Below are 26952 nucleotides of genomic sequence, written 5' to 3'. Positions count from 1 at the left end.
AAATATGGAATTAGATTTTATACTCCACCAAATTAAAACCAGTATCAAACAAGTAATTAAATAGAAAATAAATAAAATTTGAATAAAAACATTAAGTATGGCCATTTATGTTCAGGGGACATATATTTGGTTAACTTCATAAAAACATTTTATTTGACCATTTATTTTATTTTACAACATTTCATCATTAAAACGGAAACATGTGACAAAAAAGCTACTTTCCACCTGCAGTCCCTGAACAGGATGATGACAATTTAATATCATTTAACAGATTATTAAGTGATGAAAAGCTAGAACAGAAATTAATGCCATATGTGCAATAAATCATTGTTCATATTTCAAAATAAGCAAACTAATCAAGCTACAATGATAGAATCTGATATTAATTCTCCCAGTTTGCCTGAACTTCATAGTTTGTGTTGCTGCTGTTTGTAAACTGGGAAAAATGTCAATAAAATCCAATAAAATCACTTTATTGATTCTGAGGAGAAATTAAATGTTGTTGGAGCTCAAATTGTCCAGGTTTCTAATGCAGAAAGTTTTTCTGTAGCAGTCTGTATTACAATGAGTGTGAGGAAACCTCTGACTGAAGACACTGGAAGTCTTGTGTATAAATGTCTTTAATTTTCTTGATTTTATGAGAAATTGTTCTTTCCATTGTCATCTCCAGAGATTCCAAAGTCTCACTGGACCTTTGGCCTTGTTTCTAACAGTCCTGAAATGTGTAGCCATTAACTATTTCCTTTGTTTTGTCCACATTCAAGATGGCTGCTCCCTCGCCATTACTCTGGTGTGCTCTTTTTCCTGTCCATAACTGATCCAATCTTTTGAGAAAACATTGTTTAATCAACTTCCAGCTGTGATTTAAAGACACTGAATGTATTTTTTTCATGCAGCAGCTTTTAAAGTTCTCCACATTTTCATGCATGTGGTCTGATGATCACCACAGAAGCTCCACTCTGGTTTCCTAATGTGGATTTTAGTCAATAACCTGGTTTCAGTTTTTTTGAGGCTGCAGAACATCATCAGACTTTACCGTACAAATAGAAAATACCCAGATTCTGTTTTTGTCTTTTGCAAACTAAGCTGGGGGGCAGGTTGCATTCAGCAGCATTCTTAATTAACGATGACTAGATTTTTAAGCAGCCATTTGCATGAACAAAAGAGAAGCTGTTGAGGTTCTTGTTTCCATGTAGCCCACCCCCTTCTCACCAGGAACAATCAACCACCAGACCAGACCCGATCCAACTCTCCAGGGGCCTTTAATCATGCAGCAAAGCAAATTCTGATACTGAGACAAACTTCAGCCTTGGGTTTATTTGCATGCATTCATTGAAACTTGAACAATGTCAAGTTTTATTGACAAACTCCTCTACTATAGATATAATCTCCACAGAGAATGAAATTCAGTTTAAAAATAAAGACAAAGTCATTTATTTTGGGCAACAAAAATGATGAGTCAGTCTGAGCATATATCAGCTTTTCTAAGACACAGATGGAGTTTAAAGATGCCTGTAGCACTCAGCTACGGATTCAGATGGAAGCGCAGCTCATATCAGGTCGGCCCACTGTAAAACAGAACTGAAACCGGGGCTGAGTGTAACTGCTGCGGCTTCGTGTCGACTCCTGTTTCAAAAAACAACAAACGGTCGAGGCAGCAGAGAACGACATTTTTTTAATCTCCCTCAGCAGCTGCAAACAAAGGGCGATTTCTTTTCGCGCCGTATGTTTAAAAGTCCAGCACAGCCAATCAGCGATGGAATAGAACACACAAACATGAAGGCGCTCCTTAAAGGAATTCAGCCAATCACAGCTCAGAATGAGTTCTGTGCCCCCAGCGTTTCTGTTTAAATGATTGATTCTGACCAATCAGCGGGGAAGGGGGAGGAGCTACAGAACCAGTTTTAGGCAGTGACAAACAGTTGCGCTTTCTTCCTCATTCAGTCGTTTACAGTTTGTGTTGGAGAGAACAGGTAAGAGACGCTGTTTCTGGCTAAATCAGCGGATTTTTGTCACCATTCATGTTAAAAAAGTGTTTATGTTGTTTGTTGCCATTAATCCGTTCTTGTCGATCGAGTTGTCAAGCTTAAGCTCCAGAAGCGAACTTTTTAGGGCCTTTTTTTGTTCGAAAGTGTAAATCTCAGCGTAATTAAAACAAACTTTATAACAACGTGATCGGCGTCTGTTTCTAAGAACGGAAGTGGGTAACTATAGTTTACGATGTTCTGCGGTGTGTTTTGAGTGGAGGAGTTGGTGCGTAACAGGCAGTTGAAACGCCATTTGGCTGCGCAGTACAAACACGACGGAAACTCCGCAGTTTGCGCCTGAAACGGGCCGCAGGTCTTTTCTGACTGGGTTTCGTTTGTTGTGGTATCATTCCGAGCCCGTATGGAGTTCTTGTGTTTAGGAACTGGGCTGGGCGGTTCTGCATGGTAACTTTTGGCGCAGTTGGGCGGTTTAGGCGGGAAGATACAAAATGGAGTCGAGTCTTTTTGTCCCGAAGAGCCAGAAATCCGATTAGCGTCTGAAGACAATTCCTCCCGGCGTCTGGCTGGCTGCACTAGGCCTCATTAACATGTAACACTCTCTAAAAATAGGTCAAAGGTCACTTTACACAAACTTTAACACCTTATAAGGTTTATGATAACTTTTAGCGGGTTTAGAAGGTAAACACTGATTTTTATCAGAGATGTTTACATTATTTTCTGACCTGTTTCAATTAATGCAAGACTTATTAAGTATACAATTAAAATACAACTCTGTGAAATCTGAATAGTTCATGTTTGACTTGAATTGAACATGTAATAAAATATAAACTTAAAGTTGATGGCGCTGAAATAAGTTGTAAAAACATTTGAAGTTGCAAAATGTGAAGATCTGAGTTTATTGGGTAAACTCATATTAAACCATTTTAAAACTCATTAAATGTCTAAATGCTCTGCTCCTCAGAGGCTAATGCTAATACTCATCAAGAAGTTTGAAATGATTCTTTTCCCAATCTCTCATATTTATTCTCTTTTAAAGAGTAAGCGCCGCCATGACAAAGGACCCCAATAAGCCCAGAGGGAAGACCTCTGCCTACGCCTTCTTCGTTGCAACCTGCCGCGAGGAGCACAAAAAGAAGCACCCAGGAACCAGCGTCAACTTCGCAGAGTTCTCCAAGAAGTGCTCAGAGAGATGGAAGGTAAGCAATGCTAGACTGAATGTTTCCCAGTAAACTGGGAACTCTGGAGGACTAAAATCTTCTGTTTTGGAAGACTATGTCAGCCAAGGAAAAGGTGAAATTTGATGAGATGGCCAAGAACGACAAGGTCCGCTACGACCGAGAGATGAAGTCCTACGTTCCCCCGAAAGGAGCCAAGAAGAGCAAGAAGAAGAAGGACCCCAATGCACCCAAAAGACCTCCGTAAGTCGCCGCTTTTATCCGGTCTGTTAAAGAGTCTTCTGGTATTTATACGTCCATCTTTATGTTTGCAGCTCCGCTTTCTTCGTCTTCTGCTCCGACCACCGTCCCCGGATCAAGGAGGAGCATCCCGGCATCTCCATCGGCGACATCGCCAAGAAGCTGGGCGAGCTCTGGGCGACGCAGGGCAGCAAGGACAAGGCGCCGTACGAGGCCAAGGCTGCCAAGCTGAAGGAGAAATACGAGAAGGTAGGCGCCCATTTGAGAGGAACCAGCTAACAGGAAGGTAGCGTGATGCTAAAGGAAGCTAATAGCGCTGCTTCCTCCTCCTCAGGATGTTGCCGCCTACAGAGCCAAAGGCGGTTCAGGGAAGAGCGACGCCGGGAAGAAGAGTGGCCCCGGCCGGCCCCCAGCCAAGAAGGTCGAGCCTGCTGACGATGATGATGATGATGACGACGAAGATGAGGAGGATGATGATGACGATGATGATGACGATGATGAATAAGTGTCACGTGAAAGGATGTGAAGTTTGTGATGCGTTGTTCAGCTTATACCTGTTTCTTTTGTGTGTGGATGATTGCAACATTTAGCCTGCTGTCCCTGGTTCTGGTCCGGTTCTGCTGGACCGGGTATCCTCCTTTTATTCAGGGATTTAGTTTCTAGCCTCCCTTTAGTCCGTGTCTGTTTCTACTGAACTCGGGTTGTTCCACCTTGTGAACGGCGCTGAACTGGACTGAAGCGCCGGCGGACGGCAGGAAGACATTTTGTTTTTTAAAGCTTGGTTCTGGAAGCACTGCTCGCGTTCTGTTCTAGTGGTGCCGTTTTCTTTCCCACTGTCGTTTTACCACCAGGATGTTTCTGTAGCTTCATTAAGATGTTGGCAGCCATTTTTAAAGTGGAACTTTGGAACCTGTAGAACGAATTTTTCTTTTTATAATAAAATTTTGTATATTGATTATAACTGAGGTTTGTGATTATTCCACATGTTCAACTTTCTGTCAGATCTGCTGAATAATAAACAGGAATTTAATATCTAAACTGTTTCTGCTGCATGTTTTAATTTTGCTGTGCAGCCAACAGATGCCTGGTTGGAAAGGAAACTTGCAGCCCAACAACCAGAAGTCTGAGGGGTTTCAAACTAGAGGAAAGTTAGCTGGAGGAAAAACCTTTAAATTCAGATGCGCCAGCAGCTTGGGCAGAAGCAGAGCAACAGGTTTGACTGATTCTCCTGAAACCAGGCAGCAGCTCAACCCAAACGTCTTAAACCTGGATTCTCTGGCTGAAGCTGAAAATAGTCTAACAAATACCAGGATATTTGATTATCTACACAAATTTTAGTTCTATGGTTCTTAAAATGTCAGTAAATTTTCTCTACATATTTTATCTTAAGGTGTAAAATTAAGGAAATGACTTTCATATGAAATCTTTTACTAAATTTCCTCAAAAACTGCAGTTAACATAGTTTAACCACTGATTTATTATTTATATTTAAAAGTTGTGAATGAATTTAAAGGATTTGGAGTCAAAGCTTGAACATCCAAACAGGAAGAGCGCTGTAACTGACGCTCCCAGCAGCCAATAGCTATTTATTAACGGCCATCTGGTGGGCCAATCAGAGGCGCCGCTGCGTTGGTTCCGCCTCCTTTGGACGACGCTGATCCGCGGCGGCAGCGGGACTCCATTCAGCACCTGTGACCTGTCCACCGCTGACCGGCCTGCTGGCACCTGACGGTAAGCCCGGAACCAGACACACAGCAGAACCAGAACCACTCCAGAACCAGGCCGCTGGAAAACAATAATGCACACAGCGCGACAGCTGAGACGGAGCAGATGCTAGCCGCGCGTCCGTCACCGCGCCGCCGCCGCGCTGCCGCCTATGCGTCGCGCAGAGCGTCTTCCAGGGATTAGTTGGTGTCGCTGAGACCTGTTGCCGGTTCTGCCTCCTCCTGACACCCGAGCTCAGCCTTCAGACCTCCGACCGGGTGAAGCGGCAGCTCGGCTTCATCTCTATCGGTGTTTCGGTTCAACGCGAACCCTTCGGTCGCGGATCGCGAGGAGAACCGTCTTTGTCACGAGTGGGCTCGTGCAGTGTGACAGGGAGGATGTCTGGATGAAAACCCAGACACCCGAACCAGTCCTACCAGAACCGGGTCCGTTTCATGGCTCTGGATCCTGCTGGGAGTTCCGGTTTCACCTGGAGGCAGAACTGGGTTTACTGGAGCTGCGCAGTTAGAATAAATCATCACGGGACCGGCGGGGCGGACCAGAACCACCCTACCGGTTCCAACAGAGGTCCATAAAACTCCAGCTTCAGAGCAGAACACGGTTTAGATCCAAGCCCGACCAGAACCGGACCTAAAGGTGACCAGAACCTCAACAACATGAGGGATCTGGACTGAACCGGGCCTGCTGCTTACAACCTGGTCCATCTACGTTCCCACGCTCATCCAAACGGTGAACCGATTGCAGTTTTCTGGCCGATCATCAGAAAAACTAACCTGCTGGGTCCAATTTTTTGTCTGAAAAGTTGATAAATATGAACATCGGCTGCATTCACTCAGCAGGAGAATGCGATTAAAGGTCCGCCTGTCACCTTACGATAAATTATCGGAAGTTATTGTGATAAACGATAATGTTGTTTTGGGACCATTTACCAATAATATAGTGATAATGGCATGATAATGCACATAGTCAAAGATCAATAAACTTTAAATTCTAATAAAGATTTAATATTGGAACTGGAAGACATTTTAAATACCCCAAATAAATAAACAAAATAACAGAAACAACAAATGAAATGAATTATGAAAACAAAAGTGTTGGTAGAGACCTAAACACCAGACCGAAAACTTTTATCATCCGTATTTTGGATGGAAAAAATTATCCGCCTATTTCATGGCAGCCTGAACGAAGTGTTCACACAACAAAATATGATTTGTGCTGCTTTCCTATGTGGAAGTAAATGATGTCAGATTGTTGTAGCATAAAGTTTGACAAACATTGACACGACTCTCCAGACTGCAAACACTTTGGAAATTAGATAATTTTGTTCTTTTGAACAATAAAAAACAGCTGATTATATTTACAATAAGTGCCAATAAACTCTGTGAAGCAACAGAAATATGACCTAAAATGAATAATTCTGTGCCAGTGCCAACAGGAATGTGAACATTTATTGAGTTTGTTGGGAACTGTGACAGTTTTAAAGGAAGGATCTGAGTTTCAGGAATGAATGAAAATAATCAGAAATATGTCATGGTGAAGAAAGAGCAGAAAACATGAAGAGACCAGAATAATAAAAGTGTTCAGGTGGATCGTGTGTTTCTCCGTCAGCTCGTTAGCCAGTCCAGCCTCCCTGATTCTGCTAATGAAGAGAATCTGCATGTAAATCAGCTGATTTGCACCTGACAAGACGAGGTCAGGGGAAAACTGGCCTGCAGGTGTTTGAAGATCAGCTTTGAATGATAAATGGTTTCATTCACAGCAGCATCCAGAGCCGAGGACATGACAGGAAGTCCTCACTCCCTGTAATGCAGGACACACAGAGGACTTCCTGCATTACAGGGGCGGATGTGCAGCAGGTGCCATGCGTCTGCTGAGCGTTAGCAGCCGATCAGCAGCAGAGATTAATTCAATCTGCTCTGTAATCATCTTAACCTGCAGCCTGCAGGTGGAAAAGCGAACCGAGCCTGGAGCCGTCCGCATGTTTTCACGTTAAAAACCGCAGAAACGTTCCTGAGCTCTTCTGGTTTTATTATGAATCTGAAAGGAACAGAAAATAATGAGCAGGTAAACTGAATCTGTCTTCCTTACGAATAACAATTCCCATAAAACAGAACAAATATCAAAATCAGTCAACACAAAAAACCTGCAGCTAACTTCAGCTATTACTTTTGTTTTTGATTAATCAATCAATTTTGACTTTTATTCAGCTTCAAAAAATCTATGTTCTGCCAATTTGTCATAAAAGCCTTTTTATAGAATATTAGAAGAAAATTTGTTGACTATTAGTTGATTAAATGATTAATAACTGGATTACAAAATGTTCCTAAAAGGTGGTTTTATTTTTACGGAACATGAACCAGGTGGCATTAAATCTGGTATTTACACATACCAGGTTTTTTAATCTTGAATGCTAAATGTTTCTATTTGTATACAGCTTTGCCTTCATGATCCTCTGATTATGTTGTTTTCTCAGCTGTTGATCTTTTCATTGACTACTAAATTAGTTGCCGATGATTTGAAGAATCAATTCATCCGATTAATCGTTTCAGGATTGATAGCTTCCACTAACTAAAGCCAACAAACGTGACCTGGTTCTCCCTCCTTCAGATTCATGTGTTCATCTTCATGCGTTGATATTGATGTGTTCATACTGTTGTTGCTGATGGAGGCGGGTCGTTCCAGGTCTCTGCAGGTGAGGATGGCCAAGGTGAAGCAGGTTGGCCTCCTGGCCGCCGGCTGCCAGCCCTGGAACAAAGACGTGTGCGCCGCCAGCGGAGACCGCTTCGCCTACTGCGCTACGTTAGCCATCTACGTCTACCAGGTGAGGTTATGAGGACCTCTCCATTCATTCATTCATTCATTCATTCATTCATTCATTCATTCATTCATTCATTCATTCATTCATATCACATATTCAAACAAAATATTTATTCATCAAATAAATCCAGATAATTAGCTTCCAAGGTAAATATTTAGCTCCATGAATGTTTAGTGGATAAGCTAACTAAATGGCTGTGAACTACACAGTTAGCACAGAGCTAGTTGAGTTAGCTCTAATATTTAGTTAGCTAGTTAACTAAAGAGGTTTGGAAGTCCCAGTTTTTATTGTGGTTGCCCACTTCCAGTTATTGGGAAGTGATTTTGACATATTAGCCAAATATTTATCTTGCTAACTAAATGCTTAGTTTGAAGCTAAATGTTTAGCTTGCTAACTAAATGCTTAGTTTGAAGCTAAATGTTTAGCTTGCTAACTAAATGCTTAGTTTGAAGCTAAATGTTTAGCTTTCTAACTAAACGCTTAGTTTGAGGCTAAATCTTTAGCTTGCTAACTAAATGCTTAGTTTGAGGCTAAATCTTTAGCTTGCTAACTAAATGCTTAGTTTGAAACTAAATGTTTAGCTTGCTAACTAAACGCTTAGTTTGAGGCTAAATGTTTAGCTTGTTAACTAAATGCTTAGTTTGAAGCTAAATGTTTAGCTTGCTAACTAAATGCTTAGTTTGAAACTAAATGTTTAGCTTGCTAACTAAACGCTTAGTTTGAGGCTAAATGTTTAGCTTGTTAACTAAATGCTTAGTTTGAAGCTAAATGTTTAGCTTGCTAACTAAATGCTTAGTTTGAAGCTAAATGTTTAGCTTGCTAACTAAACGCTTAGTTTGAGGCTAAATCTTTAGCTTGCTAACTAAACGCTTAGTTTGAGGCTAAATGTTTAGCTTGCTAACTAAATGCTTAGTTTGAAGCTAAATGTTTAGCTTGCTAACTAAATGCTTAGTTTGAAACTAAATGTTTAGCTTGCTAACTAAACGCTTAGTTTGAGGCTAAATCTTTAGCTTGCTAACTAAACGCTTAGTTTGAGGCTAAATGTTTAGCTTGCTAACTAAATGCTTAGTTTGAAGCTAAATGTTTAGCTTTCTAACTTAACGCTTAGTTTGAGGCTAAATCTTTAGCTTGCTAACTATCCCTGAGGGACTCTTGGTCACCTTGAGGCTAAAGCAGATGTTTGTTTGAAACTAAATTTGATGCAGTACAACGAAGTTCTATCTAAGCTAGTTTGAGCACAAGAAACTTAGTTTAACTATGTTGGTGTCCCGACAACGCCGACCTGTTCGCCTCCGCCTCCGCCGACAACTTGCTCATCATCTGGAACGTGGTGGAGAAGAAGGCCGCCGCCCGGCTCGACAACACCAAAGGTAGGCGACCGACGGGGACGCTGACCTCTGACCACTGACCTCCTCTGACCTCCGTCCTCTCCAGGCGTCCCCGTCTCCGTCAGCTGGTGCTGGAACTCGGCGGACGGCGTGGCGTTCGTGTCGCAGCGCGGCCCGCTTTACGTCTGGGACCACCGAGGGTCCGACGCGGCGGTCACCGTCCACAAGGAGGCACACTCCTTCCTGTCGGACATCTGTCTGTTTCGCTGGCACCCGAGCAAAAAGGGCAAGCTGGCGTTCGGACACACCGACGGCAGCCTGTCCGTCTTCCAGCCCGGTGAGTTCAGAGCCGACTCTGTCCAGTTTCATTTAAACAGTCTCCATTAATGTCCAGTTATGGTCTGAGAGTTTGTTTAATGGGTTTTAAACGTTTGAGAAACACTGATCTAAAGAGAATGACCTTTGACCTCTAACCTGCTCACTGAGGCCTGTGGTAGCTATAGCCTCAGTGAGCTAGTTCATAGCATCTTACATTTTAGATTTTCAGATGTCTAGAAGGTAATTATGAAACTGATCTTATGATAACTCAGCCTGCGGTACATGGTTGTTCCTTTGACCTTTAACCTCTACAGTTACATGGTTCTGTAAAAACTCAGAAAACAGCGACTTTCTGAAACCAGCGGTTATAATTTAAACTTTTGAGTATTTTTGTACTTTCTCCTGTTGAAACTTTTCACTCGGTTCAGTACCAATACTTTTACTTTGCCCTTCACCGGTCGTTTCTCTGACCTCTGACCTTGGGATGAACCTTCTCTCAGGTGTTTTGTTCTCTGGTGGACGATACACTTTGAATGACCTTTGACCCTTTCTGAGCAGTTCTGCTTCCTGCCTGCAGTTTGGTAACGTTTCCCGTCTGACCTCTGACCTCTGCTGTGTGTCCAGGCAGTAAAAGCCAGAAGCACGTCCTGCGTCCAGAGTCCCTGGAGGGGACGGACGAGGAGGACCCGGTCAGCGCCCTGGAGTGGGACCCTCTGTCCACCGACTACCTGCTAGGTCCGGTTCCGACCCGAAGCCTCAGCGCAGACGCAGCCTCGGGTTCTGATCGGGTTCTGATCGGGTTCTGATTCTTCTGCAGTGTCCAACCTGCATAACGGCGTGCGGCTGGTGGACAGCGAGGGACTGTCCTGCATCACGTCCTTCTGCTTCCCGTCCGCCGCCGCCTCCGTCCAGTGCCTGGCCTGGGTTCCCTCGGCTCCGGGGATGTTCATCACCGGGGGTGAGAGGCGCTGCAGGACCCTGGCTCTGAAGGAAACTGGATTTGTGGTGAGACGTTTTCCTTTCTGCAGACTCGCAGGTCGGCGTGCTGAGGGTCTGGAACGTGTCTCGCTCCACGCCGTTGGACAGCTTCAAGCTGAAGAAGACTGGATTTCACGCTCTGCACGTGCTCAGCGCCCCGCTGGCCAAAAGAGGTAACTACACCTCGGATAACCCAACACGTAGACCGAAACTTCATTTATAACTTAGTCGATTATTGAAATCTCAGTACATTAATCATTCATTAATATTAGACTGGAGTAAAAGTTTTAAAAAAGTACATTTCAGAGCCGCAGTTAGGTCAAAACATTTTTCTATAAACAGCCTCAGCCTATTTTTGGAGGTCAATCCGTTCTTCCCTCTCGGATCATTCTGGACCGATGCTCAGGCTAACCGCCTCTGCTCCTCTCTGCAGCTCAGAGCTCCAGTTCTCCCAGTAAGAGCCAGCACACCAGTTCCACCAGCGAGGCCGTCCCTCCGCCGACCCTGTCCCAGAACCGGGCCTTTTCTCTGCCGCCCGGTCACGCCGTCTGCTGCTTCATGGACGGCGGCGTCGGACTCTACGACATGGGGGCCAAGAAGTGGGACTTCCTGAGAGACTTGGTACGCCGCAGGCTGAGCGGCTGGCAGGACAGGAAGCGTCTCGGGTCGCTCTGACGTCTGTTTTTAAATTTCAGGGCCATGTAGAGACCATCTTTGACTGCAAGTTTAAACCCGATGACCCCAACCTGCTGGCAACGGCCAGTTTTGATGGAACCATAAAAATCTGGGACACCAACACGCTGACCGCTGTTTCCACGTCGCCCGGCAACGAAGGCGTGGTTTACTCTCTGTCCTGGGCTCCAGGTGATCAGCTGCTAACAGACAGCTAATATCAGCTAATGTTGACATGCCAGTTAATGTTAGCACATGAGTTAATATTAGCATATAACTGTTAATTTATCAGCTAATGTTGACATTGATTAGTATTGGTTTTTCAGTCAATGATAGTATATAAGCTAATAGTATTAGCATATTGGCTAATGTTAGCATACAAGGTAATATTAACATATAAGCTTATGTTAGCATTTGAGGTTATGTTAGCATATATGCTAATGTCATACCATACATTGCATATACTAGCTAATGATGTCGGTCAATTGTTGAGGTATCAGTTCAGGTTAGTTTCTAATCTGTAGCTGCTACTACCTGTGTTAATGGGTCCTATTGTGTCAAAGTTAGCTAATAAGTAGCATTAGCTAAACTGCTAAGGTGAGCTAATAAGTTAAGGCTACCTTACTTTTATTGTGTAAAGGTAAACATGAGTTATTAATGGAAACAGCTGGAGGGCAGTGAGACGGTGGTGAGGTGTGAGGCAGGACTGGCAGCAGAGAGCATTGTGGGTTTGTTTGTGCGGTCCTTCTGTGTTTCTTGGATCTGGAAAGTGTTAGTCTGGAGGATGCTGTGGTTCTTCATGGGAAAGCAGTTTTTCTCTGCTTGTTTCTAAGGAGATCTGAACTGCATCGCGGGAGCGACGTCTCGTAACGGAGCGTTCATCTGGGACGTCAGGAAGGGGAAAATCATCACTCGCTTTAACGAGGTCAGTTCAGATCTGCAGACTTTGTGAAGCTGGAGCGCTTCTCACTGCTGCCGTTTCCCTTCAGCACGGTAAGAACGGGATTTTCTGCATATCGTGGAGCCACAAAGACTCCAAGAGGATCGCCACCTGCAGCGGAGACGGGTTCTGGTGAGCGCTGGTCCAACCGGGTTTAATCTCGCAGCGATGAGGCGGAGCGTTTCATGTTCCTCTGTCTGCAGCATCATCAGGACCATCGATGGGAAAATGCTGCACAAGTACAAACATCCTGCTGCCGTTTTCGGCTGCGACTGGAGCCAGAACAACAAGTAAGACCTGAATATCCGTCTGTCTGTCTGTCTGTCTGTCCATCCATCCATCATCCAGTCTGTAGCTGTAAACAGGTTGTTGTTGTTGTTGTTTGTAACTATCTAATAAGTTTCCTTTTAAAAACTGATCAGTTAATTGATTTAATCCATTTTCCTTTGAATGGTTCGATAATTATTTATGAAACTTTTAATTGATCATTTTAATACGTCTTTTCCCCACAATGAAGCTAAATATTCCTGGTTCTGGTTAAAGCTAAGTATTTAAGTTACTAGCTAAATGTTTAGTTAGCAAGCTAAATATTTAGCTTCATAGCTAATTATTTAGCTTGAAGGTAAATATTTAGATTTTAAGCCGTGTTCCCTCCGTTCCCCCATCCCCTCCGTTCCTCTGTTCCCTCCATTCCCTCTGTTCCCTCCGTCCCTCCATCCCCTCCGTTCCTCTGTTCCCTCCATCCCCTCTGTTCCTCTGTTCCCTCCATCCTCTCTGTTCCTCTGTTCCCTCCATCCTCTCTGTTCCCTGTAGGGACATGATAGCGACCGGCTGTGAGGACAGGAATGTCCGTGTTTACTATCTGGCCACCAGCTCTGATCAGCCGCTCAAGGTTTTCACTGGACACCTGGCCAAGGTTTTCCACGTCCGCTGGTCGCCGCTCAGGGAGGGAATCCTCTGCTCCGGCTCCGACGACGGGTGAGGTTCTGCACCTACTGGGCCTCTGGCTCAGAAAGCTGTTCTGGTTCTACGGCTCTGGTTCTGTGTGTGAGCAGAACGGTCCGGATCTGGGACTACACCCAGGACGCCTGCATCAACGTTCTGAGCGGACACACGGCGCCGGTCCGAGGCCTGATGTGGAACACCGAGGTTCCCTACCTGCTCATCTCAGGTACAGGACTGCTGGGTCCAGTACTGGGACCAGTACAGGGTCCAGCGCTGGGACCAGTACAGGGTCCAGCGCTGGGACCAGTACAGGGTCCAGGACTGGGACCAGTACAGGGTCCAGCGCTGGGACCAGTACAGGGTCCAGCGCTGGGACCAGTACAGGGTCCAGCGCTGGGACCAGTACAGGGTCCAGTACTGGGACCAGTGCAACCCGCTGGGACTTGCAGAACTATTTGTCCATAAGTTTAGCTTCCAGCTGCAGTTTGTTGATGAAATATTGTTTATATTTCTGTGGATTGTGCCTGAAAGTCGTGACGGTTTGATAATCTGTGACGAAGTGAATCTCTGGGCTCTGATTGGTTGTTTGAGGTGGAGAACAGACGTCAGCAGCAGATCCATGTTTTCCCAGATTATCTGTCTCATAACAAACTGCTGTGAAAACAGATTCAGCTTCTACATTTTTAATAAGCTGCTGCAGCTTTAAGACGGGAACGATCCGTCCTCATCGGTTCTGGTCCCGGTCGGTTCTGCAGGATCCTGGGATTATACGATCAGAGTGTGGGACACCAGGGACGGGACGTGTCTGGACACCGTCTTCGACCACGGAGCCGACGTCTACGGTGAGACATCGAGAGACACCAGGAGCCCCTGCTGAGGCTGTCCAGCTCTCCGAAGTCCTCCCAGTCCCCCAGTGTCCCCCCATCCTCCTCCCAGTCCTCCCAGTCCTCCATCCTCCTCCCAGTCCTCCATCCTCCTCCCAGTCCTCCATCCTCCTCCCAGTCCTCCCAGTCCTCCTCCCAGTCCCCCCATCCTCCTCCCAGTCCTCCCAGTCCTCCTCCCAGTCCCCCCATCCTCCTCCCAGTCCTCCCAGTCCTCATCCCAGTCCCCTCTGCCCCCCCAGGTCTGACGTGTCACCACAGCCGTCCCTTCACCATGGCGAGCTGCAGCAGGGACAGCACCGTCCGTCTCTGGTCCCTCACGCCGCTCGTCTGTCCTCTGCTGCTCAACATCCTGACGGAGACGCCCTGGGACCGCATCATCGGGAACACAGGTGAGCTCCTCTGGAGGCCCGGTTCTGGCCCGGTTCTGGTTCTGACCCGTCTCTCCCCATAGACGCGGCCATGGTCCCCGGCTCGCCGCCGCTGCTTTGTGGGAAAGTGTCCCGAGACATCAAGCAGGAGCTGGACAAGCTGAGCGGAGACGGCCGGTCCAGGAAGCTGCGCTGGTTCTCCGAGAGTTTCTCTGTGAGTTCAGGATCAGCAGGGGGTCTGATGTCATCAGGATCAGCAGGGGGTCTGATGTCATCAGTAAAACTTTATCCTCTAAAGGCCAGTATCTACCATCAGCTTTGATCTTGGATCAGAAACAAACCTGCAGTGTTGCTCTGATTCTCTCATGTTTGAGAAATCCTTTAGTCTCCATGGGAACCATCCAGCTGCTGAAAGCCTGGGGGACCTAGCCCCGCCTTCGAGGCGCGGCCCCTCCCCCATCCAGCTCCTTCAGACTAGCCAGCAGCTGCTGGACCTGCTGGGCCAAATCAACGCTGGTAAAAACATTAAAGGGTTAATAGAGGAGCCATAATGGTATGACTTCCTGGAGGCGGAGCTTCAGACAGAACAGGAGTTTCTTAAAGAGACAGAGACCCAAAGCGTTAAATCAGGAAATAACTTTCTCTTAAGTCATATTTAATTTTTGTAACAACTGAAGGTAACATAGTTACATGATAGAGCTATTTATAGCACTGTGGGGCTGGAAAACACGATACTGGCCCTTTAAGAGGCTCACTGTGACTCTCATGTTTCATGTAGACGAGGTCTAAAGATGTTCTGATTTACTGGGTTTCTTATCTTAAAAGCAATATTCTGGTTCTATGAGGTATGAGTCTTGTTCTAATTAATTTTTAAAAATCTCATTAAAATGTATTTTCTAGCTCTGGCAGGAAATATATTTGGAAGCCTAAATATCCACATTGTTCTGTTTTTTAGTAACTTGATGTTTTGTCTAAAGTCTTGCAGTTTTTCACTGATTTGATGAAACCTGATAATGTCTGTAGAATAACAACCTTTGTTTCTGAGCTCTTCTTCTCGTGTGACATAGAGGCAGGGTAGCTGTTCAGGGCCGGTCTGCTGTAGAACCGGTCCCTCTGGGCCTGGAGCAGCTGCCTGCTGAGCCTGAGTGACCCGATAAACAAGCAGCAGGATAACCAGATAATCAGCTCACATTGCCTCCTTACCTCTGGCGCCCCCTGCTGCTGTCCTGCTGTGACTCCAACCCTTCTGCCATCTTTAATAAACATTCTGGTGATGAATCTCGGGGGAAATAGTGACGCTAACCTGTAGAGGGCGCTGTTTGCTAAAACCAAACCTCATCCAGCCTTTTTCTGACGCTTCAGTTAAAACAAACCGCTGCATGACATAATCTCTGCATTCCGGGTAAATCTTTAATCTGCTGATGGCCGCAGCCTCCGTCAGCTGGTGGATCGGACCGTTTGGTTCCGGATGAGGTTCTGTTGGATGTGTTGAGCATGTGCAGTGTCGCCCTCAGCCTCCAGGGGGCAGCAGCAACCTGTGGGACCTGGTGTTCGTCATCAACGGCCAGGACGACTCGCTGCTTCCTGCCAGCTACAGCAAAGGCGTGATGCACATGAAACACCTGGTGAAGTTTAAAACGGTGAGCCGCTCAGGTAACCCTGCAGGCTCCGCCCCCAAGCAGGCAGACAGCCAATCAGAAAGACAGGCAACAGTAGGAAGTGAGAATCAGTAGTACTTTAATTATTTAGCTGAGCAGAAACTTTACTAAACTGTTCATAACCACAACAACTGAAATATGTCAACATATTAAAGAAATGCTTTTATTTTGAAATGGTTCAGTGTTTTCTCTGAACAGAAAAAATAAAATAAAAATCTGTAAGTGTGAAAAATAGTAAGACTTTAAAAAAAAGACCCAAATATTTTTAATTATTCTTCAGACAAAAATGAAAAAGTTACCTAAACACAAAAAACAGCAATAAAAGGAAAAATACAAGTTTGAAAAGTAAATTATTTATTGATGTGTTTTATTTTTAATTTATTTTTTACAGTGAGTATTGTTTGTTTCTTTGCATTTCTTTTATTTCTATTTTGTATTTTTGTGTAAAATTTTAATTAGTAAATTTGTTGTTTTATCAGACTGAGAAGAAGCATTTGAAATAAAATCAGTGCTATTAAAATACATGTAAACAGATTTAATATGAGGCAACACAAAAAGATTTAATTAGTTAACAAATTTACAACAATATAAACACACTTTATAGAAAAAACATTTTTAAATAGAATAAACTAAATGATCAGTTAAATAATGTACATAAGTAAATAGATAATAGATTAATTAACAAAATAAGACGTTTTACTTTGCTAATGTGATTAAAAAAAGAAAACCAGGATCACTTCTGTTTTAATGTTTTATTGTTTTTTATTGTCTAGTTGTTTTATTTTTAATCTTTTATTTTTAATTTCTTAATTGTTTCAGTCTGAAGCTCAGGAGCTGACGATCGTTAAGATGTCGAAGTTTGGCGGAGGAATCGGCGCGCCGAGCAAAGAGGAGCGTCTGAAGGAAGCAGCAGAGATCCACCTGAGGCTGGGTCAGATCCAGAGGTACTGCGAGCTCATGGTGGAGCTGGGACAGGTGAGAACCGGGTCACCGGCCCAAACAGGTTCTGTTCAGCTCCTGTCTGTTCCCTGAAGTCTCCGTCTGTTTCAGTGGGAGAAAGCCATGGCCGTGGCGCCCGGAGTCTCCATGAAGTACTGGAAGAAACTCATGCAGAGGTACCGCACTCAGAACCAGTGTTGTGTTGTGTAATACTACTCCATGCCACTAGGTGGAGCCGCTGGTAGGGTGTGTGAGAGAACGGTAGGCGAGTGAAGAGAAATAATGAAGTGAAGGATAATGGTGTTGTATTCGTTCAGTAGTTGGATTTGATGTGCTGCGTTAAATAAAGGCACAGATGTTCAAGAACGTGTCTTGTTTCTACACCATTACAAATTGGCGACGAGGGATCCTGCGTGTGCGTTTTTTTTTTCTACTGCTGAAAGTTTTTCTACCTGCTGAATTAGCATGGCTGCTAACGTCCACCCGCCGCCGTCGTTTTTGCCTTGCCCTGGAGAACCTGCTCTACCATTCAACATGTGGATGCGTATGTTCAACAATTACTTGCTCGTGATTAATGCAACAGGGAATGCTTGGCCTGACGCCCGAAAGAGAGCGACTTTATTGCACTGCTTAGGAGCAGAAGGACAACGAACGTTCTACTCATTAATGAACACAGGTGACACGTTTTCTTCTGCTGTTGCCGCTCTAGAAAAACACTTTTCACCGAAAGTCAACATTGTTGTAGAAAGGCATGCTTTCAGAAAGCGAACACAATCACCACATGAGACTGTTGAGCAGTACGTGACTGCTCTACGTGACCTTGCTTCTAGATGTGACTTTGATGATAAGACCGAAGAAATGATCCGTGATCAGTTGGTTGAACACATATTTAACTCCAGAATAAGAGAGAGACTCCTACTTGAACCTGATTTGACCCTAGATAAAGCTGTTACTCTTGCAGCACAAATGGAGTCGGCAGCTTCCCAAGCTAAAGCGTTAACAGCTAATAGTGATGGCCATGTCCAAGCCATACAATCTCGTTCATACTCAGCTACGAAGAATAACAATTCCGTCCTTCGACCTACCAAGGCATCTTCTGCTACATCGATTCCTGCTAAAAGTTGTTTTAGGTGTGGTTCAAACAAACACCTGGCTAACTTCCGCCAATGCCCGGCTGCTAAAGCTACATGTAAACTCTGCCAAAAAGTTGGTCACTTTGCCCGTGTCTGCTGCTCATCTAAGACGAGACAGGTCCGTGAAGTGCAGCTACCAAATCTGACTGTACTGTACTTGAGAGACACTTTGCATGCATCACAAACCCTACAGTGTGACATTGAATTACGCACCACAACTTCACCTACCAAGACACTTCGACTCACTGTCGATACAGGCTCTGCAGTTTCCATACTGCCGCAGGAAACCTACAAAGAACATTTCAGTGGTACACCGCTACGTCCCCCTGACCTTCGTTTGGTTACATATACAAAAAAAACAATTCCTGTTCTAGGATGTTTACAAGTTGAAGCGAGTAGAGGACTTACTACTGCACCAGCTACTCTTTTTGTTGTAAAACAGGGAACTCCTCTTCTTGGCCGAGACTTGATGGAAGCACTGCACATTTGCATCTCTGGAAACGCTGTTTTGCCACCATGCACTGCCCCTACTGCTCCCGTGATGACAACAGATGCATCACAAGCATCACTTGCCTCTGCTGCGGTTGCTGCTGATATAGGTTGCGTGAAATCATTTGTTCATAAAGTAAGACTGGATCCTACAGTTAAACCAGTACGACAAAAGCTTAGACGCCTTCCCTTTGCGGTGAGGGCTCCAGTTTCAGCTGAACTGAACCGCCTCCTGAAAGCTGGAGTCATTGAACGTTGATGCATCGCCATGGGTTTCACCAATCGTAGTGACAGGACGCAAGACAGGAGGAATACGTTTGTGTGCAGACCTCCGTGAACCAAACAGAGCTGTTATTACAGACTGCTATCCCTTACCACATGTGGATGAGTTGTTTGTCAGTCTACAAGGTGCAACTCTGTTTTCTACAATCGATCTAGCCAATGCATACTACCAGCTACCCTTGCATGAAGATAGCAGAGATTTAACTGCATTTATCACACATGAGGGTCTTTTCAGATTTTGCAGAGTTCCTTATGGCCTTGCCTCCGCTCCTTCAGCATTTCAAAAGATGATGGCTGAGATTCTAAAAGATCTTCCTGGTGTCCAGAATTACCTGGATGACCTCATCATCTATGGTAAAACTCCTGATGAGCATGACGGTAACCTGAACGCTGTTCTCCAAAAGCTCAAAACTGCTGGTCTTGTGCTGAATGAAAACAAATGTCATTTCAGAAAGACATCTTTACGTTTTTTGGGTCATGTCATAACTGCAGATGGCATTCTCCCTGACAAAGCACACATTGACGCTGTTTTGAATGCTCCTCCACCCACTGATGCTGCTGCATTGAGATCCTTCCTTGGGTTGGTCTCTTGGTACTCCAAATTCTTGCCCAATTTTGCAACAATTGTGGCACCTATGCGTTCTTGTGGAAGTGGGACAAGTAACTATATATGGACTGCAGAAGCACAGAGAAGTTTTGAAGAAATTAAGCAGCTTCTGGTGAACAGCCCTGCTCTTGCACTGTTTAACCCTTCTTTACGTATTATTATATCTACGGATGCCAGTGATTACGGATTGGGTGCTGTCTTTGCACAGGTTCAGCCTGATGGAACAGAGAAGCCTGTGGCCTTTGCTTCTCGCACACTGTCTGCAACCGAAAAGAAGTACTCTACTGTCGAGAAGGAGGCACTTGCATGTGTGTGGGCTACAGAGAAATGGAGAACATATTTGTGGGGTCGACGCTTCACCCTTCGAACAGATCATCAAGCTCTGACCACACTTCTGAGCACAAAAGGAATGAATCGAGCTGGACTGCGCATTGCACGGTGGTCAGCTCGCCTGCTATGTTTTGATTATGATGTCATTTACCGACCTGGTTCTCAAAACTACACAGCTGATTGCCTGTCACGCCTGCCTTTGCCTGCGACGTCAGATCCTGTACCGGATGTGGATCCGGAAGTGGTCGCTGAGATTTCTGCTACTCTGTCCGCTCTTCCTGTTACTGATTTTGATTCAGCTTGCTTCTCCTGCCCTGAACTGGTAGACCTGCGTGCGCAAATGGAAAAAGGCTGGCCTGCCTCCATTAAATCGGTCAGTGATACACTTGCGCCATACTACAAGATCAGACATGAACTTTCCACTTACAGTAATTACGTCCTCAGAGGTGCGAGACTCATTGCACCACTTTCTGTCAGACATACTCTGATTACACTTGCACATGAAAGTCATCAAGGAATTGTGCGCACGAAACAACGTTTGAGAGACCTTTACTGGTGGCCAAAAATGGACTCACAAGTTCAGGATGCTGTAAAGTTATGTGTAATGTGCCAGTCAAATGATAAAACTGCCCAAACACACCCTGCTCCTCTTCAGCCTGTGCCACTGCCAGATGGGCCATGGAAAAAACTTGGACTTGACATTGTAGGTCCATTTGACACAGCTATTCCGTCTTGCAGATTTGCTATTACATTGACTGATTATTATTCTAAATGGCCTGAAGTTGCTTTTTCACATACTGCCACTACGAATGATGTTATTCAGTTCTTGTCAACTGTTGTCAGTCGTCATGGAAACCCTGAGAATATTGTTACAGACAATGGCACTCAGTTTACATCTGGAACCTTCTCATCATTCCTCCAGAATAGAGGAATATCTCACACCATTACACAGAGCCAGAGCAGGTTCAGGTTCTGATCCGGTTCTGGTTCTGTTCTGTCAGTAACTGGGTCGTGTTTCTGCAGACGAGCCGATCAGCTGATGGCTGACGATAACGACGACGCCATCCCGTACTGCATCGCCACCGGCGACATTAAGAAGCTGGTATCGTTCTTCACCAGCAGGGGGCAGCTGCCGGAGGCCCTGCTGATCGTACAGGTAAGAGAGGGGGCGGGGCACCAGGCGTCCAGCAGGTCGGGTCTGAGCAGCCGCTGTTTGCAGGGAGCGTGTGAAGGGAACATCCGTTCCCCACAGAGTTCGTCCATCAACCACACAACCAACGACGTGGACAACAGGCAGCAGTACCAGAGGTACGGAGGCGGCAGAAACCCAGGAAACTGATCAGCAGATCCACAACACTAAAAGCAGCTTAAGTTAGCTTCTTTTAGCCTACACTAGATTAGCTGCCTTAGCCTAGCCCATTTTAGCTAGATTTGGGTTATCTTAGCATTTCTTATTTTAACCCACATTTGTTTAACTTGGATTATATTAGCTTTAGCTATAGCTTAGCATAGCTCGCTTTATCCCCAGTTAGTCAAAGCATAGCCTAACTAAATTTAGCCTGTCATAACCTAGCTTATTTTGGCTTATATTGTCATATTTTAGGAGTTAAATTGGCTTAGCTAATGCTAACTTAGCTTATTTTAGCTTAGCTCTGTTTAGATTCCTATATAAGATAAGATTTAAAATTACAAATAATTTAATCTCTTCTCAGCATATTTTAATTTAGTTTAGATTAGCCTAATTAGCATATTTATCTTAAGTGATTTTAGGACAAAAGCAGCCTCTTAGTCACAGGGTTCAAACTCCAGTCCTCCAGTCGCCGTCCTGCAGGTTTTAGAAGAGCCACAGCTACAAAACACTGGAATGAAACGGTTTAATTTCCTCCTCCTGGTGTGGATCGGTTCACCAGAACCTTAATGATCCAATTATTCTGTTCAGGTGCAGCAGGGGCTCATCTAAAGGTTGCAGGACGGTGGCCCTCCAGGACTGGAGTTTGAGACCCTGCTCTAAGTGAAATACTTTTTAATAAAGTTTTAACTTTTTACACTGACCACTTTCTCTGTGTTGTTTAATGTATCAACAGTAAATCTTTATCAAAAACTCAGTGGGCAGAAATAATAAGAAACGTTTCGTCTCTCTGCCTTCAGCCTCCTTCATCACGTCTGTCAGGAACTGGCCGAGTGGTACTTCCAAGATGGCTGCTCCGTCTTGGCCGCATGCTGCCACCTGGCAGTCGACAACATCCAGGTAGGTTTCTCCAGGTTTCCTCCAGGGTTCTCCAGGTTCCCTCAATGGTTCTCCAGGTTCCTCCCAGTTTCTCCAGGTTCCCTCAAGTGTTTTCCAGGTTTCCTCCAGGGTTCTCCAGGTTTCTCTAGGTTCCCTCCAGGTTCCCTCAAGGGTTCTCCAGGTTTTTCCAGGTTCCCTCCAGGCTTATCCAGGTCCCCTCCAGGGTTCTCCAGATTTTTCCAAGTTTCCTCCAGGGTTCTCCAGGTTTCTCCAGGTCCCCTCCAGGGTTCTCCAGATTTTTCCAGGTTCCCTCCAGTGTTCTCCAGGTTTTTCCAGGGTTCTCCAGGTACCCTCCAGGCTTCTCCAGGTCCCCTCCAGGGTTCTCCAGATTTTTCCAGGTTCCCTCCAGTGTTCTCCAGGTTCCTCCAGGTTTTCTCCTCAGTTCTGAAGCCATGTTTCTGTCCTGCAGTCGGCCATGGCCAGCCTGATCCGGGGAAACGAGTTGGAGCTGGCTGCATGCGTGGGATTGGTCCTGGGAGAAGCAGCCAATCAGAGCACGGCTTACTGCCTGGAGCTGTTGGCCAGGAAGTATATGACGGCCCCAACATGGTAGACATGCAGTCCTACGTGAGGCATTTCCGTGTTTGCTGCTGGTCTGTTAGGATGCCTGTTGTTCTCAGGGAGCTCTCCGCCGAGCTGCTGCAGATGATCCCTGATAATCACGTCTTACTGGCCAAGCTGTGCGCCTTCCACCCAGGAAGTGCTGCAGAGATCAACCAGCTGCACCAGCGGGTGAGGCGACCTCTGCCCAGATTACAGTTTGACCGTATTCTCTGGGATTTAAATTGTTGTTTTTGTCGTTGCAGTTTGGCCTTCCCTCCCTGGATGAGTGCGCGGATCTGGCAGTAGCCGCGGCGGCCGACGGCGATCTGTTCTCCGCCCTGAAGTTCCACCTACTGAGCTCTGAGCCTGAACTCGCCCTGCAGATGGGCCTCGGCTTCCTGAAAGGTAACTGTTTGCCCCGCTGCGTGTCGGCTGTGAGCGAACGCCGCTGTGAATCTCACGCTGCGTGTGGCTGCTGATCAGAGCAGCTGGCCGGATCTGATTGGACGGTGGACGGCGTTCAGCCAATCCTGGACCTGCTGAGCTACATCCGGACCGACCGCCTCGTCCTGCCCAGGCTCACCCAGTGAGGAACTCGGCTCCGCAGGACGCCAGGCCTTCTCCCTGGCTGTCGTAACTCTGTGTGTGTGTGTGTGTGTGTGTGTGTGTGTGTGTGTGTGTGTGTGTGTGTGTGTGCAGAGAGCGCAGTGAGCTGCTGATCCTGTGCGGTTACATTGGAGGCCTACTGGCCATCAGACGGAGTTACTGCAGCATCGTTCCTGCTCTCTACGAGTTCACCAGGTACGAATGAAACGATACACCCGTAACCATGGTAACCAGGCTTTCCTGAGTGATCCACTCTGCAGAGAGCTCTGCCCCACCAGAGTCTGAAATAATACAGAAAATGATCAAATTATAATGAAATTTAATCTTTTGTGTGTGTGAAATAATTACACACACACACACACACACAGAAGCACATCAGTCACTTTATGTTTATCAAGGACGTTCTTGATGTTTTGACATTAAATAACAATTTTAATTTTTTATCCACAATCTTGATAATAAGGAAGTCAATTAAAAAGTCAAATGATTATAATAAAACATTTTTTACAAACTCAAAAGAAACCCTGAAGGTGGAAACTTGCAGCTTAGATGATTTTTCCCATTTTTTTCTCATTTTCTCACCAACTTTCTGAAATTCAGAGACGTTTTATATTTACAGATGATGCCAGTAAAATCCCATAAATGGAGAATAATATTCCAGGACAAACTTCCTGTTTTTAACTCTCAGATGTTTTTAAAAAGTTTGGATTTTTATCAGAAAATAAAATGTTGAAGTCTCTAAACATAAAATTATAAAACCGGAAAAACAACCAAACTCATTACTAAAATCTCCTGAGCTGTGGCGCCCCCTGCAGGTGGAGCAGCGTCTCCATGGCGACGGCAGCAGCCCCTGACCCCCCTCTCTGTGTGTCTCAGCCAGCTGCTGAAGCGGCGGGAGGTCGGCGTTCCTCTGCAGATCCAGCAGCTGTCGGCGGAGCTGGAGGCGTGGCGCGCGGCGACGCAGCCCGGCAGGTCGGCCAACGCCGCCGCGCTCACTTCCTGCTCTGTTGCTCGGGTCACCATGGCAACGCAGCAGAGCGAGGGAGAGCGACGAGGAAGAGGAGCAGACTTGAGACTTGATTCTTGGTTTTATTCTGTTTTAAACCATAAAAATCTGAAAAGTGTGGTGTGCATTTCTACTTAGCCGTAAAGTTTTCATGGTTTCCATGGTTACTTCTCTGACTAACCAGCTGATTGGCTTCTGAAGGTCATTGAGGTCATTTTAAAAACATTTTCTCCTCTTCATCACTCGTCTTCCTCCAGTTCAACCAGTTCAACCTGTTCAACCAGTTCAACCAGTTCAACCTGTCTTTGTCGTCCCCAGTCCTCCATCAGAGAGTCAGAGGGAAGAGTTCAGCCGCCTGCAGAGGAAGATCCAACTCACAGAACCAGGTAACCCTTCCAGAACCTGATCAGAACGACCAGAACCCGATCAGAACCCTGTCTGGAACCAGGCCAGAGCTGCCTTCAGTACGGAGGGCAAACAGTCCCAAATTATAATAAATAACTCAATAAATATTGATTTAAATCTCATTAGTTGCATAAAATTGAGAATATTTCATTTAAATATATAAATAAATTTTTCATGAACTAATTAAATGTTTCATTAATTAACTAAACAAATTAAATATTTAAATAGTTAAGCAGTTTATTTCAGTCACATGATAAATTAATAAATTATTTCTGTGTTCTATGGAAGGCCAGAAGAGACCAAATTAAATAAAAATTAAGTAAATAAATAAACTTCTCATTAAATCAGTAACATATTCTAGATGATGAAATAAAAAATCTGGTATTTAAAAAAAATAATTCATTAAAAAAAAAAAGTAAAATTATTTCATTGTTTTTAAGTGTGAAGACATCTACATAGACGGTTCTGATCCGGTCCAGCTCCGACTGGTTCTGGTTCTGATCAGGTCCACTACTGACCGTCCTGGTTCTGGTTCCGTTCTCGTCTAGGCGCGCTGGTTCTGGTCGGACCCGACTACGTGACGGGCTCCAACCTGCCGAGCCATTCGGACCTCCACCCGTCCTGCTTCACCGGACACAGGATCCAGGTGAGCGCCTGTGCGGTTCTGTTCCCCGAGGTTCCGGGCCGGCGTGACGATCCAGTTCTGGTTCTGTTTGCTTCAGGGTCCGGTGTTCCTACTGGAGGACAACAAGTCGGCCATTTCTCTGAACGACGCTCTGATGTGGGCCAAGGTCAACCCGTTCTCCCCGCTCGGAACCGGGCTGCGGATCAACCCATTCTGACCTCAACCGGACCGGACGCAGAGGGGCAGAACCAATACTGGGCTGAACAGAACTCTTACTGATCACCTCACAGTACAAAGAAAGTTACACCCTCTGCAAACATTTCAGAACCAGAACCAACAGAACCTCCTACTGCTTCTGTCCTAGTTCTGTTGGTTCTGCAGGGTCCGGTTCTGCCCATCCCGGTTCTGTCCCAGAACTGTCGTCCTGCATCCAGCTGACCTCAGTCCGGCTGCCATCTTGTTTCCGGAGAAAAGAGGCTTCCGGGGTCTTGACCTTTGACCTTTGACCTGCGGCCTGCAGGGTCAGAGGTGAAGCTCTGGGTTTCTGGTTGTTTCTTTGAACCTTCCTGGCCTTCAGATGACCTCTGACCCCTCCCAGGTTGAAGGGTCAGAGGTCAGTTTGTTGTTTGCTGACGTCTCTCCCGCTCGGCGTTGTGTGGAACCAAACCAGGAAGCAGCAGAGCGTTTCCTGTTTCCTGTTTCCTGTTTCCTGTTTGGGCCATGGGCGTCGCTATGGGGGCAGAGCGGGGGGCCGGGCCCCCCGGGGGGAATCATGTTGAGTTCAGACAGACTTTAATATAAAACCCAAAACGCCAATAAATACAAAATGGTTCTTTATTTATTCGATTATTTATTAATTCACAATCCACCGGGTGTTTATAAAAACCAATCGGTCCGAGTTTTAAGAACCTTTTTTTTGTGAAATTAAACTGAGTTTTCTATTGGATGAAATGCATCAAAGTGTTTTATTTTCCCAGCGTGCCGGCTGTGTTTGGACTAGGCCAGAGTCCGGAGGCGCCTCTGTTTTAAACCAATCATATTTAACTGTTTAATTCTAAATTAAAACGGGAAAGACGCCCGTTTTAATTTCCCAGCTCTCTTTCTGGTTCATATGAAATCATGGATTCATAGTGAAGATTTCCTTAAACTCCTGAAGATGTTTTATGTTGAAACTGGGACTTTAAGAGGTCAGCTGCAGGTTGTTGCTTTTTTAGACCTGGTGTAGCTGTGATATGAAAAGTTGACCTCTGACCTCTCAGTTTTAGTTTTCCAGCTGAGCGTGTACATAGAGGGAATAAATCTGGTTCTGAGACAAAAACAAGAAAACTGGAATAAAGGGAGGAACGCAGAGCGGTGGCAGACTGTTTTAGATTCAGATTTTTACACGTTTATGTGAAAAATATCAGAAACAGTTAAAGTAACTTAATGAGATGTACTGATGTTCAGCAGGGTTTGAATCAGAGGAAGATGAAAACAGCTGAATCCAGACTGTAGAACAGAAGAAACTCGATCAAATAAAACTGAATCTAACTTTTAAAAATTCTGAATAAAAAGAAAGACTATGTTGGGCTGGAAATACTGATTTGTTATATTTTGTTCAAATAGATTTTTTCCCCACATTCACCTGGATTTTATGAAGCATTGGTTGGAAACTTGCATCAAA

At 45.2% G+C, this 26952-nt stretch overlaps 2 protein-coding genes across 2 annotated transcripts; both read left to right on the top strand.

Moving 5' to 3' along the window:
• The first annotated feature begins 1822 nt into the window (after positions 1-1822).
• hmgb2a (high mobility group box 2a) lies at positions 1823-4364 on the top strand. Its single transcript, XM_044113089.1, has 5 exons — positions 1823-1973; positions 3025-3184; positions 3258-3406; positions 3478-3652; positions 3738-4364. Exons 2-5 carry the CDS (start codon positions 3038-3040, stop codon positions 3906-3908), a joined length of 642 nt encoding a protein of 213 aa, XP_043969024.1. The 5' UTR covers positions 1823-1973; positions 3025-3037; the 3' UTR covers positions 3909-4364.
• Positions 4365-7790: 3426 nt separating this feature from the next.
• On the top strand, positions 7791-26936 carry wdr17 (WD repeat domain 17). Its single transcript, XM_044113099.1, is given in 31 exon segments — positions 7791-7954; positions 9120-9316; positions 9381-9611; positions 10217-10327; positions 10410-10550; positions 10621-10743; positions 11004-11191; positions 11266-11434; positions 12076-12167; positions 12232-12314; positions 12386-12472; positions 12996-13160; positions 13238-13353; positions 13883-13969; positions 14251-14400; positions 14463-14593; positions 15894-16019; positions 16857-17012; positions 17088-17152; positions 20841-20973; positions 21037-21125; positions 21966-22065; positions 22514-22653; positions 22725-22836; positions 22911-23052; positions 23131-23233; positions 23347-23448; positions 24130-24225; positions 24578-24645; positions 25213-25310; positions 25387-26936. Coding segments are annotated over 31 exon segments (3885 nt in total). The 3' UTR covers positions 25507-26936.
• Positions 26937-26952: the final 16 nt, after the last annotated feature.

This window comes from Gambusia affinis, linkage group LG04 (genome assembly GCF_019740435.1).
Source record: "Gambusia affinis linkage group LG04, SWU_Gaff_1.0, whole genome shotgun sequence".
NCBI lineage: Eukaryota > Metazoa > Chordata > Actinopteri > Cyprinodontiformes > Poeciliidae > Gambusia > Gambusia affinis.
The sequence above is the reverse complement of the archived record's forward strand: the minus strand, read 5'-3'. Positions and strand labels throughout refer to the sequence as shown.